Genomic DNA, 13,738 nt, shown 5'->3' with positions numbered 1-13,738 from the left:
TTTCCTTGAATTCAACACTGTCTAGTTTTATTATAGCAAAGATCAGCACAGGAACAAACAGATCTGTTAAGAATAAGTAAAAGCCAGTTTTCATCTTCTTAAGGGGCTTGTGTGTTCTCTCTGCCTGGGGAAGAACCCACCTGACTGTGGGACTTAACTGGTCTTGTTAGAAGGGATTATACACACAGGTTCTCACTGAGGCACGGGGAGTACGGAGGGCAGGTGGTTCTTCACCTAGGGCTCCAATTCCAAAACTGAAGGGAGACCTCAGTGTTTTGGATATATGTTTGACTAGGAGTGTTTTTTCATCAGTTTCTCAAAAGAGTCTATGACCTTTCCCACGCCCCCCCCCCATCTTCCACTCCCCAACTCCACATACATATACACAACACAGAACCATGTCCCGGAGCAGCCCCATGTGGGAATCACCTGGCATCTGGAAAGCATCTTTGAGGACTCTGTGTTACCAAACAGCCTCTCCTGTGTGGGATCAGAATTGCATCCACCACCTAGTCAGACCTACACAACACCCAGCAAGGCTGGGTTGTCAGCCATGGCTGATGGTAATGCTTACCCAGTATTCCATATGGGCCCCTACATTTCCCAGCCTCTCTTGTCATTACATTGGTACCATGTGACGAATTCTAGTCAAAGGGCCATGAGGGGAAGTGATGTGTGTTGCTTCCAGTGGGAAGTAGTGAAGAGTAGGTCTGAGTTCCTTTTTTTGTGCTGAGATGACTGGAAAACACAAGTTCTGATCGTGTCACGACAAGTTGAAGAAGGGCTGCCAGACCCATGCTGAACTTCATGTGAGCAAGAAATAAATCTGTCAGGTTAAGCCACTTGTTTCAGGATTTGTTGCTACAGCATAGCTTAATCTGTCTGCCAGTCGGAATAGTTCAAAACAGAACATTTACATATGTGTTCGGAGCTCTGAGAATCCACACACCCAAGTTTGATCCCGGCGCTCTATGGTCTAGTGCAGCTGTTCAGCATCCTGGGATTTTCCCCCTCATCTGTAAATTGAAGGGCTTAAATTAGATGATCTTTATGGACCCTTTTGGCACCGACGTTTCTAGATTCTGGTTAGCAGCATTTAAGTACAGCTTTCTAATGAAGTATGAAAAGGAGACTAATGCTGGCATTAAAGGTGTCCCTGGGAAACTTGTTTTTGGGGCACCTGGGTGGCTTAGTCAGTTGAGCATTTGATTTTGGCTCAGGTCATGATCTCACAGTTTGTGAGTTCGAGCCCCACGTTGGGCTCTGTGCTGACAGCTCAGAGCCTGGAGCCTGCTTCAGATTCTGTGTCTCCTCCTCTCTCTGCCCCTCCTCTGCTCATGCTCTATGTGTGTGTGTGTCTCTCTCTCTCTCTGAAAAATAAACATTAAAAAATACAAAGAAATAAAAAATAAAAAAATAAAGGTGTCGCTGGGAAACTTGTTTTTTATTATGTACCTTTTGCTGTTAAATGAGAAGTTACGAAAGGAAAATGGCAATGAAAGATTTATTATTTAAATTCATTTTTTAAAAATTCATTTAAAAATAACAGCTTTATTGAGATATAGTTTATATACCATGTGTTTTAGTATATTCACGGTGGTACAACTATCACCACTATCTAACTTCAGTACTTTGTCATACCCCAAAAAGAAACCCTGTACCCATTAGCAGTAACTCCCCATTCTACATATCTGCTTTCTGTCTCTGGATTTGCCTGTTCTGAACATTCCGTATCAGTGGGATCATATAACATGTGGCTTCTTGTGTCTCGCTTCTTTCACTTAGCAGTGTTTTCAAGGTTCATCCATTTTAGTTTGTATCAGTACTTCATTCCTTTTCATGTATGTAATATATATACATCCAGTATTATATAGCTGTACCACATCTACTCATCAGTGGGCAGACATTTGGATTGTTTCTATTTTTTGGCTACTATGAGTAATGCTGCCATGAACATTTATGTACAGGTTTTTGTGTGAACATATAGTTTTCATTTCTCTTGGGTATGTGCATAGGAGTGGAATTACTGGGTCATGTGGTAACACTATATTTAACATTTTGAGGAACTGCCAGACTGTTTTTTCCAAAGTACTGTCCCATCTTACAATCCTACTAGCAATGTGTGAGTGCCCAATTTCCCCGCATCCTCACCAGCACTGGTTATTGCCTTTTTGTTTGAAGTAATTATTTTTGATGAAGCAGCTATATGCAAACCAAACAATGAGGAGATTTTAATACATATTTTAGCTTGTTAAGTGATTCTTTTTCACTGTGAACTTAGCACTAAAATAAAAAGTTTATTTTTAATTTATTTTGGAGAGAGAGAGCAAGAGCATGTGTGGACATGCACGTGCCATTGGGGGAGGGACAGAGAGAGAGGGAGACAGAAGATCTGAAGCAGACTCTGTGCTGACAGCAGAGTGCCTGATTCAGGACTCAAACTCATGAACCATGAGATCATGACCTTAACTGAAGTTGGACGCCCAACTGACTGAGCTACTCAGGCATCCCTTTTAAAAAAAAACAAAAAACCAAAAGAACAGCAGTCTTTTTATTTGTGTGTGTGTGTGTGTGTGTGTGTGTGTGTGTGTGTGTGTATTAAGTTTATTCATTTATTTTGAGAGAGAGAGAGAGAGAGAGAGAGAGAGAGAGAGAGAGAGAATCCCAAGCAAGCTCCACGCTGTCAGCACAGAGCCCAATGCGGGGCTCAACCCCACAAACTGCGAGATCATTCATGATCTGAGCCAAAATCAAGAGTCAGACACCCAACCGACTGAACCACCCAGGCACCCCTAAAATAAAATGTTTAATGACTAATAACACAATCCCCCAACTTGTTTGGATTTTAGAAAAATTATTTTTATTTGAAAAAATAATACATTCCTTCTATCTGAAACCTAGCATAACACAGTATATTAATTATACTTAAATTAAAATTTTTAAATAATACATTCTTGAAGGGAAAAGGAGTAATGATTCACCAGATGTAATTGTTCTCTTAAAGCATAAATTTGTCTATATAAACTGTACACTTCTAAATATCAGATGGATTGTACCTTATATAGGCTTGAATCTTTAAAAATCACAATGAGGGGCATCTGGGTGGCTCAGTTGGTTAAGCGGCCGACTTCAGCTCAGGTCATGATCTCTCGGTCCGTGAGTTCGAGCCCTGTGTCGGGCTGACAGCTCAGAGCCTGGAGCCTGTTTCAGGTTCTGTGTCTCCCTCTCTCTGACCCTCCCCTGTTCATGCTCTGTCTCTCTCTGTCTCAAAAATAAATAAACGTTAAAAAAAAATTTTTTTTTTAAATCCATGAAATCCTGACAGGTTGAGCATAATGGAACTGTTGATATATTACATTAAGTATATTCAGGGTTCAGTATTTAAAGAGCAACCTCTGTGTATCTTTTAAGATGTTCATTAACTCTGTGATTATTTGTTTCAAAGGTTGATGTTTTGTATATTAAATTGTTGAGAAGAGGTATACCCCATTATGTTGGGAATATAGGTATTTCAGGTAGTATATTTGTATAGTCTATCCTCACTATTCTCAAATTCTATATTTGTGGATTGACTTAATGACTAAAATTTATTTGTAATACAAAATCAGAACTTGTGAAGCTATTATGGTCATTTTTGGACATGTGCAGAGTAACAAAAAATTTTGAATTGCCCAGTGTGCACACCCCTGTGGCTGTCAAACAAGGTGATGCTCTGCCTTCTCATTTCAACTCTTAGATTGTAAGGTGTCTATTCCATAATCTATCCAATGCCATGGTTTTTGCATTTTTATGCTTTATGTTGGCAATTTCACTGTTTAAAAAGCCCCCAAGCATAGTACTAAAGAGCTGTCAAGTGTTCCTAAGCCTAAGAAAGCTATGATATGCCATATAGATAAAATACATGTGTTAGATAAGCTTCATTAAGGCATGAGGTACAGTCCTGTTGGTTGTTAGTTCAATATTAATGAATCAACAATATATATTAAATAAGATGTTTAAAGAGAAACAAATAAAACAAGGTTGTGTATTGACTGATGAAAATGTTATGACCAGAGACTCATAGGAATTGAATTCTGTGTGTCTTCTAAGAGTATTGATTCAGTATTTGCAAATTACAGTTTGCGTGATGACCTTACATAATGTAACTACTATAAATGACAGGGTCAGCTGTACATGATGTGTTGCTTCTTTCTTGCTGCTTTCAAGATTCTCTTTGGCTTTAGGCAACTTGATTATTTTATCCTACTTGGAGTTTGTTGAGCTTCATGTAGATTCCTGTTTTTCATCGAATTTGAGAAGTTTTTGGCCGTTATTTCTTCAAATATGTGCCTGTCCCTCCACTCCTTGTAGGAATCCCATCATATGCCCAATGGTGTCTCACAGGTCTCTGAGGCTCCTCAGACTGGATGATTTTGATTTATGTTCAAGTGTGCTGACTCTGCTCACTTAGTGTATTTTATGTTGAACCACTTAGTATATTTTTTATGTCAGTTATTATATCTTTAAACTCCAGAATTTCTGTTTGGTTCTATTTTTTTCAATAGAGTTTTTATCTTTTATTGGTATTCTTTATTAGCTGAGACAGCACTATCGTACTTTCCTTTAGTTCCTTACATATGGTTTCTTTGGTTCTTTCAATGTATTTTTAAATAGCTGGTTTTAAGTCTTTGTCTAGTAAATCCAGTTTCCTCAGGAATTCTTTCTGTTGTTTGTTTTCCTGTGTATGGGTCAAACTTTCTTGTTTCTTTCATGTCTTGTAAGATTTACTTGAAAACTGACCATTTTAAGTGACAGAATGTGGGAACTCTGGAAAGCTGATTTTCTCCCATCTCCAAGCGAGTTCCATGTCAGTTCAGATAGAGAAGTGGGATCTTTCAGGGAACTACCAGATAGGTCAAATAATTTTAATTTCTAGGGACTGGAATCTTTGTAGGACCTCTAGCCCAGTTTTGCTCCCTCTGGTGGCTGCCTGCCTTCTGGTTTTCACTGCAAATGCAGCTATTAGTTTTCAACTCTATCACAGAGTTAGAGAACAGGGAATGGAACTAGGTCAAGTTAAAATGCTATAGAACTCACTATTCATACTGAAATTCAGCTGTTTTTCTTGAATAGATGTTCTCCAGTTTTCTGGAAGCCTGTTAGTTTCCAGAGTTTGGGAAAAGTTGATTCTGACCATTTTGGCCAGTGTTCTTATTGTTTTTATGGAAAAGAGAAGTTTTAGAGGTCCTTACTGCAGAGTAAGTGGCAGCACTTTTGATATCATTCCCCTCCTCTTTCTTTACATGTTTTTATTTTCATGAATCTGTCGCTCTTTTCTTTTTTCTTTTCTTTTTTTTTTTTTTAATTAGAGTGCACACAAGCAGAGTCTAGAGGGGCAGAGGGAGAGAGAGGAAGAGGGAGAGAGAATGAGAATCATTTTTTTTTTTAACGTTTTGTTTTATTTTTTGAGAGACAGAATGCAAGCTAGGGAAGAGCAGAAAGAGAGGGAAACAGAATCCAAAGCAAGCTCCAGGCTCTGAGCTGACAGCACAGAGCCCTATGTAGGGCTTGAACCCACAGACTAGAGATCATGACCTGATCCGAAGTCAGATGCTCAACTGACTGAGCCACCCAGGTGCCCCAAGAGAATGAGAATCGAGCCTGATGTGGGCCGCGATCCCATGACCCTGGGATCATGACCTGAGCTGAAATCAAGAGTGAGACCCTCAACCTACTCAGCCACCCAGACATCCCTGTTGCTCTCTTCTTAATAGTGAAATTGCAGTTTGGATTAGGTCTGAATCTTAGAGTTTGCCAAGGCTTTTAATCTAGAACTTTTTCTTACACTCCAAATTAGTCATATAAGCACACACATTTCAGACTAGTGCAGTGCACATATTCGTGGCCCCACTGGTTTATTATAAAGAAGGAAGGAGATTTGACTGAGACCAGTCATTTGGTAATCTCTGTCTTACCGCCTCTCAGGTCCCACTCTTCCCTTCCCACCCTCAGTGTTTTTTCCCTACCCAAGTGTCCCTCCTTTCTATGCTAGTTAACTTTTTGTTTTCTTCTTTTAATTTTTTTTTTTTTTTATTTTGAGAGAGAGAGAAAGAGAGCAAGCTTGAGTGGGGGAGGGGCAGAAGGAGAGAGAAGATAATCTTAAGCGGGCTCCACGCCCGGCTCAGAGCCCCATGCAGGGCTCAGTCTCTCGACTGTGAGATCATCAAAACCGAGGCAGATGCTTAACCGACTGAGCTACCAGGGTGCCCCATCTTCCTTTAATTTTTTGCTGAACTTAGAAAAATGCACAAATTATAACAACAGTGCTTAGTTTTTTACCTCCAAATAAACACCCAGGTGATCACCACCCTAGTCAGTCAGTAACTACCCACAGTGCTGCAGATCTACCCAGGAACCAGTGGGTCATTTTTCAGATGTAGCCTATCAGACCTTTGTTCATCTATCCTAAATAGACATTTCTGGAAGCCAGTGGTATATATGTTTTCCTGTATCTCCTTTTTTATTGGTATATAATTCACATGCCATAAAATTTACCATTTTAGAGTGTGTGATTCAGTGGGTTTTATTGTATTAACAAAGTTGTATGGTTATCACCACCATCTAGTTCCAGAACATCCTTATCACCCCAGGAAGAAACTCTGTATTAATTAGCAGTCATTTCCCATTCTCTATGTGTCTTTGATTCCTGGCAACCACTAACCTACTTTTATCTATCTCTGTAGATTTGCTCTATCTGAATGTTTCATGTCAGTGGAATCTCTCATTGTATGGTCTTCTGTGTCTGGCTTCTTTCACTTACCGTATATTTTCAAAGTTCGTCCACATTGTAGCATTTATCAGTGCTTCATTCCTTTTTATGGCTGAATGATATGTATGGCTGTACCGCATCCTGTTTATTCATTTACCAGTTGATAGACATTTGGGTGGTTTCCACATTTTGGCTCTTACGAATAATACTGCTGTGGACATTTGTGTATAAGTTTTTCGCTTATGATTTTATTTAGCTGTCATGTGTAAGTTTTTATATGAACTTGTATTTTCAGTTTTCATGGGTACGTAGTTAGGAGTGGAATTTTGGGTCATATGGCAATTCTAACATTTTGAGGAACTGCCAGACGGTTTGCATCCAGACTGATGTGTTTTGCATCATTTCAGATTCCTACCAACACTGTATGAGAGTTCTAGGTTCTCCACGTTGTTGCTCATACTTGTATTGTTTTTGTTTGTTGCTCTTTTTTTTTAAGTTTTTTTTAATGTTTATCTATTTCCATTGATTTATGTGTCTTTCCTCATGCCAGTACTCCACTGATTATAGCTTTATAGTAGTTTTTCAAATCAGGAAGTGTGAATCCTCCAATGTATTTTTTTCTTTTTTTTTTTTTTTAACGTGTATTTATTTTTGAGAGAGAGCGCGCAAGTGCAAACAGGGGAGGGGCAGAGAGAGAGAGAGAAACAGAAACACGGAATCCGAAGCAGTATCCTTCCTGACTCTGAACTATCAGCACAGAGCCCAACACCGGGCTCAAATTCATGAACCATGAGATCATGACCCGAGCCGAAGTCAGACGCTTAACCGACTGAGCCACCAGGCTCTTCAACAACATATTTTTTTCTAATACGTGTTTTGGGCATCGTGGGTCCCTTGCATTTCCATATGAGTCTTAGGATCAGCTTGCTGGTTTCTATAAAAAAGGTGGTTTAGATTTTGATTTTGAATTTGTAGATGAATTTGGTGAGAAATAGTTATCTTTAAGCATTATAAGTTTGATTCAAGTAAATTTTGGAAATACGTAAAGTGAAAAAAGAGTATAATTATTTATGATGCTTTCTTTAAAATTAGGTAAGTATATGGGTCTTCTTGGCCTTTCAGGACCAACTAGCAGAGGAATAGGGGTGGACTGTCAGAGCCACAGGCACCCGTGTGTCACACAGAACAAAGAGTGCTCCTCAGAACTGCGCAAGACACTCACTATAGCCAGCGCAAGGCGATGATTTTCTTTCATAGACCACATGGTTTCTGTGTAAACAGCATTCCTGTTGAGGACTTCTGTTGTACATCAGAATTTGTAAAGCTACATCAGTTATAATAGAGCACTTGGGTAGGGATAGATAGGATTTCCTTATTGTCATAAATTTGGAAAAAGAACATTTGGGAACATTTCTTACAAGTAGTTGTCTGATATGTTGTTTCTTAAAAAAGCTTATGAGGGGCACCTGGGTGGCTTAGTCGGTTGAGCGTCCGACTTCGGCTCAGGTCATGATCTCACAGCTCATGGGTTTGAGCCTCGCGTCGGGCTCTCTGCTGATAGATCAGAGCCTGGAGCCTGCTTTGGATTCTGTGTCTCTCTCTCTCTCTGACCCTCCCCCGTTCATGCTCTGTCTCTCTCTCTCTCAAAAATAAATAAACATTAAAAAAATTAATAAACAAAATAAAAAGCTTATGAGATTTTTTTGTAATGTTTATTTCCGAGACAGAGAGAGACAGCATGAGTGGGGGAGGGGCAGAGAAAGAGGGAGACACAGAATCTGAAGCAGGCTCCAGGCTCTGAGCTGTCAGCACAGAGCCTGATGCGGGGCTCGAACTCACAAACCGTGAGATCATGACCCGAGCCGAAGTCGGTCGCTCAACTGACCGAGCCACCCAGGCGCCCCAGATTTTTTAAGAGCTAAGATTCTCTTGAACACAGAGCTGCAAATGGCAGCCAGGTTAGTTGTACTTACATGCTACCTGGCTTAGAGTTGCTACACCTTTAGAGTGTATGTGTGTTTCTCTCATCTCTTGCTCTTTTAGCCTCCGTACCTTCCTCCGTTCCTTGTGCAATTGTAAAGGCTTGGTGGTTGGCCAAGACGAGCGACAAAGTGTGACTTCTATTTTTTTATCAACAAAAAAGTAAAATGAAAAGAAAGAAAACCTACTTATCAATAAGTAGGCCAAACTATATTCAGAGATCATGTAGTTTGTAGTTTAACAGGGACTAAGTATAACACTCGGTAAAATAGACTTGGACTGTTGTTACATTTGGGAGAACAGATAGTTCAGGCAAATGTGAGCCCTGATGTTAGCTGTTTGAGAAGAGTCACACCACTTCACTGTTAAAGGACCAGAGGGGCGCCTGGGTGGCTCAGTTGGTTAAGCATCCGACTTTGGCTCAGGTCATGATCTCGCGGTCTGTGGGTTCGAGTCTTGTGTCGGGCGGGCTCTGTGCTGACCGCTCAGAGCCCAGATCCTGCTTTGTATTCTGTGTCTCCCTCTCTCTCTGTCCCTCCCCAGCTTGTGCTCTGTGCTTTCAAAAATAAATAAACATTAAAGGTACCAGAAACTGTAACCAGAGAAGCCCAGATGTTGCTATTTACACCTGTGCAGAGCCGGGGTTTCTACAGAAGGTGCCCCAGGGTATGAGAACCAGCACACACCCCGCCAGGCTTCCCTTTGAACATCCAGAGGGGAACCTAGGTGGGGACGAGGGGAATCCTGTCGGCAGACCTCCTGTCAGCCACTCACCACACCAGGCTCTGTCTGTGCCCTGCGCTTCCGCCCAGCTGGAGTATCCTGAATGCCCTCTGTGCCGTCCTGTTTCAGGGCCTTTGCTCTGGTGGTCCTTTGAGCTGGGGAACCCCACCCATCCCTTTGCATTTGTGAAAACCTATCCTTCGGTCAGGGGCTACCTCACGGGAACATTTACTTTGTAGCAACCTTCTGATATCTCTCTGTTTTTGCTCCTCACTCTCTTTTGCAGTCCCCCTTAAGGTCTTATGACTGCTGTAGTTGTTGACCATCCTCACCGTGGTCTGGATACTCTCCTGATCCCCTTGCGAATTTATGAGCTCTTTGGGGAGGAATCAAGGGTTATGCCGAATACCATCACAAATCCAGGCCCTGTTAGCCTCAGCTTTGAAGTGGTTGGTGTGGAATCAAACCTTCCTGGTTGTACTATTTTTGTACAACTTGAAGAATTTTCTAATAGTCACCATGTCATAGTTCAACTCTAGCTCCCCTACCTGCTTTTGTAAGGTTGTCTGTGATTTCTTACTTATAGCCCGCCTTTGTGGATTTTAGCATTTCAGGAGTTAATGTTTCAGAATTCCTCATTGTCCTGTAACTTTCCTAACTTTATCTTATTTTTCCCCCTCACAGGAAATGACTTAGAGGCCTTACAAATACATCGGCGCATTCTTGCTTCAGACTTTACAATTGAGGGCCTGCCCAGTCTGGAAGCACCTCTTATTACTGTTACAAGGAAACTGCTACCTCAGCAAACAAAAAGAAAGGAGGAGGAGACTTATAATAACAAATGCCATTTTTTAAAAAAACGCTTGTTTTCAGAAAACATCAAAGGAAATTTGGAAATGTTTCGCATTGAGAAGAAGCTTTGCAGGTGAATGGATTTGGCAGGCAGGCTCTGTCAACATTCTGCAGAGGTTTGATCTTCCTTCTTCAGGACCTAGTGTGAAGTAACTGGACTGCTTTTTAAATTGCTGTTGATCAGCTTGTGGGTTTGGGGGTTCTAACTTTTCTGGTATATTGAAGATACATTATATTACATTATATTACATTTTTTAAAAGTTAAGTTATTTTTCTGCCATTGTAAATACAAGTACCAAAATATTCTTGCAAAGCAATTATAAGTAAACATTTTTCTCGGCAAGCATATCTTTTTATTAAAAGAGTGGAATGCTAACAGTTCCTATACAGCATTTTGGACACATGTTTATTTTTGGTCAGGGGTCCTGCCTACACTGAAAATATTAATTACATAAACCTGTCGTTCTTGCATCTACTTTGGGTCACATGGTCACCTGCCTCATGGAAATGCCTTTTTTAAAACTTAGATTTGCAGAACTCCACTATTTTTATACCTCGCTACAGTTCTGGAGGGAAAGAAAATAGAATCAGGACCCTGACCCGCTCACGGTCACTGGGACAGCCACCCCTCCCGCATGTATTGCTGCAGCGCCCAGGACAGTAAAATGGACTACAAGCGGCGCTTCCTGCTTGGCGGGTCCAAGCAGAAGGTGCAGCAGCACCAGCAGTACCCGATGCCTGAGCTGGGCCGAGCACTGAGTGCTCCCCTGGCGTCGACGGCCACCACCGCCCCCCTGGGCAGCCTGACCGCTGCAGGCAGCTGCCACCACGCCATGCCCCACTCCACTCCCATCGCCGACATCCAGCAGGGCATCTCCAAGTACCTGGATGCCCTCAACGTCTTCTGCCGTGCCAGTACTTTCCTCACGGATCTCTTCAGCACTGTGTTTAGGAACTCTCACTACTCCAAGGCAGCCATGCAGCTTAAAGATGTGCAGGAGCACGTCATGGAAGCAGCCAGTCGGCTGACTTCAGCCATAAAGCCCGAGATCGCCAAGATGCTGATGGAACTTAGTGCTGGGGCCGCAAACTTTACAGATCAGAAGGAATTCAGCCTCCAGGACATTGAGGTAGAGTATCTTCTGTGTCATACTTGGGTAGGAAAATGTATTCCAGAGGGAAGTGAGAATGCGGTTTTCATTTTTTTCCTAAATCACGGCAGTGATGATCATCTTCTTTCTGTTGATACTCTGTCCTTGTAAAACACTTTGTGCAATACCAGGTTCTAAATTGCTTTCATTTCAAATTAAGTAGGTTAAAAGACTGTTAAACAAATCAGCCTGTATTTTATGCTCTTTCAATTTTGAAGTTGAAACTTTAGTTCTGAATAGCATACTGTTAAAAGTACATAGTGGAGACTGAGAATTCTAAATATGAGCATGAACTTTGTGAATTGTCATTATATGGAACCATTGGTTTAATGTAGAAAGTTCACACATGTTTACGGGATAAATTATTTTTCCAGTTCTAAATTAATTGATTAATATATTTCTTAGGGTCTTTGTTAATCAAAATGAAGTATTCTCCCTCTTTCAGGGCTCTAGATTAGAACGTAAGATTAGAATACAAATTTCATTCAGAATAAAGATGATCTATTTCCTTCATTTAGGAAATCATTTATTAAACTGATCTGCTGCTAGATTAGTGTCGCTAGTGTCACTGCTAGATTTTAAAAATCATTGTTAGCTGCTCAGAGAGTTCCTCTGAGTTTGATTTCTCACGTCCTTGTGCATTTTAACAACGTGTCAGGGGTTAGGTTCCTGAATGCTAGAACAGAGAATGCCCCTTTCCATCTTGGGGCTGAATTTGATTTTAGGAAATCACGTCTTCTGAGCCAACTCTGGTGGTTAGGGTGGCTAAACAAGTTAATTTATACTGCTGTGAATTTAGGGGGTATAAAAAAGGTAAGCTATTAAATAATGTGACTAATTTGTATTGTTTAAAAGTGATTTTGAAGGTGTTTCCAAGAGAATTGAGAACTATATTTGAAAAGAGTATTATTGGTGTAAATTAGGGATCATCAGACTTTCGGTACCAAGCAAATAGTAAATTAAGTTTATTTCAGAGAGAGAGAGTGCACGCACAAGCAGGGGAGGGGCAGAGAGAGGGGGAAAGAGAGAATCCCAAGCAGGTTCTGCACTGTCAACACAGAGCCCAATGCCGGGCTCAGTTTCATGAACCACGAGATCATTACCTGAGCCGAAGTCGAGAGTCAGACACTTAACTGACTGAGCCACCCAGATGTTCCCTTCTGCTTTTTTAATAACCTTTATGAATGTAAAAACCTGTCTTACCTTCTGGATCTGTCTGTTGAACTGGATTTGGCCCGTGGGCTGTAGTTTACTGAACCGGCTGGTCATTTTCTTTTGAGTCTGTCCAAGTATATTTTAAATTTCTGATTATTTCTATGATCACATTTTATATTCAGGGAAATTACCATCTTGAAGTGTTTTTAAAATGGCTTGTGATAGTTTCAAGTATTTTTTGAGTTACATGTGTAAAATATACATAAAGCATTTTTTTTTAATATACTTTTTGGGGCACCTGGGTAGCTCAGTTGGTTAAGCTGCCGACTCTTGGTTTCGGTTTAGGTCATGATCTCAGGGTTGTGGGATCGAGTCCATGTCAGGCTCTGCACTGACAGTGTAGAGCCTGCTTGGGATTTTCTCTCTCCCTCCCTGTCTGCCCCTTTCCACACTCCCACTGTCTCTCTTTCAAAATAAATAAATAAACTTTAAAAAAATGTACTTCTGCAAAGAAATTCAAAAGGTGAAATGTAAAACTGCTGCTTTACTCTCCCATCCCATTCTGTTTCCCAGAAGTGGCCACCGTTAGCTGGCCAGCATGTGCCGTTCCAGACTGCTGTCTGGGTACATATGTGCGCATGCACAAATGTACAGCTTTGGCTTTTGTTTGTTTTACAGAAAGGACCATGTCGTTCAGCCACCAGTGTGCCTGGTCGCTGCTTTGCAGAGATGTGGCAAGAGAGCAGTTAGGGACTCTGCCCTCTCAGAAAGGGTTATACAGTATTAGACTCAGCCTGTCACAGCTCTCATCCTGTAATGACATAAACACTTAGTTTTTAGACTTTCAGACAAGAGTGGTTTGAAAAATAAGGCCAAAGGCTTTTATTTTAACTTGAACACCTTTGAGCTCTTTTTCAGCCCCGTGCCTCCAGGTGCTAGAGGAGACAGAGTTAGTCATGGCCCTTTTGCCCTCCAACCCTTGCCTGGCGAGTGCCCTTGTTCCCCAGGTCAAGACAACTAGAGCAGGAGGAACCAGCCCTGAGGACTGGGGGTTTAGGAAGCTACTGGGCTGAAGTTGCACTTACCTTGGCCCTTCTGCTTTCTTGGGACCGTCATGGACCACTTGAGC

The 13,738-nt window shown here is 41.3% G+C and overlaps 1 protein-coding gene across 5 annotated transcripts in view; it reads left to right on the top strand.

Moving 5' to 3' along the window:
- GARRE1 (granule associated Rac and RHOG effector 1) overlaps window positions 1–13,738 on the top strand; it is an 83,483-nt gene that overhangs the window by 19,147 nt on the left and 50,598 nt on the right. For all 5 annotated transcript variants that reach the window (XM_023245828.2, XM_023245827.2, XM_003997945.6 and 2 more), the window contains one exon: window positions 10,136–11,433. In XM_023245828.2, coding sequence (XP_023101596.2) covers window positions 10,939–11,433 — 495 coding nt within the window. In that variant the 5' untranslated portion in view covers window positions 10,136–10,938. The remainder of the gene's footprint in view (window positions 1–10,135; window positions 11,434–13,738) is intronic.

Source organism: Felis catus, chromosome E2 (assembly GCF_018350175.1).
Source record: "Felis catus isolate Fca126 chromosome E2, F.catus_Fca126_mat1.0, whole genome shotgun sequence".
Classification (NCBI taxonomy): domain Eukaryota; kingdom Metazoa; phylum Chordata; class Mammalia; order Carnivora; family Felidae; genus Felis; species Felis catus.
This window is presented reverse-complemented; position numbering and strand designations above follow the sequence as displayed.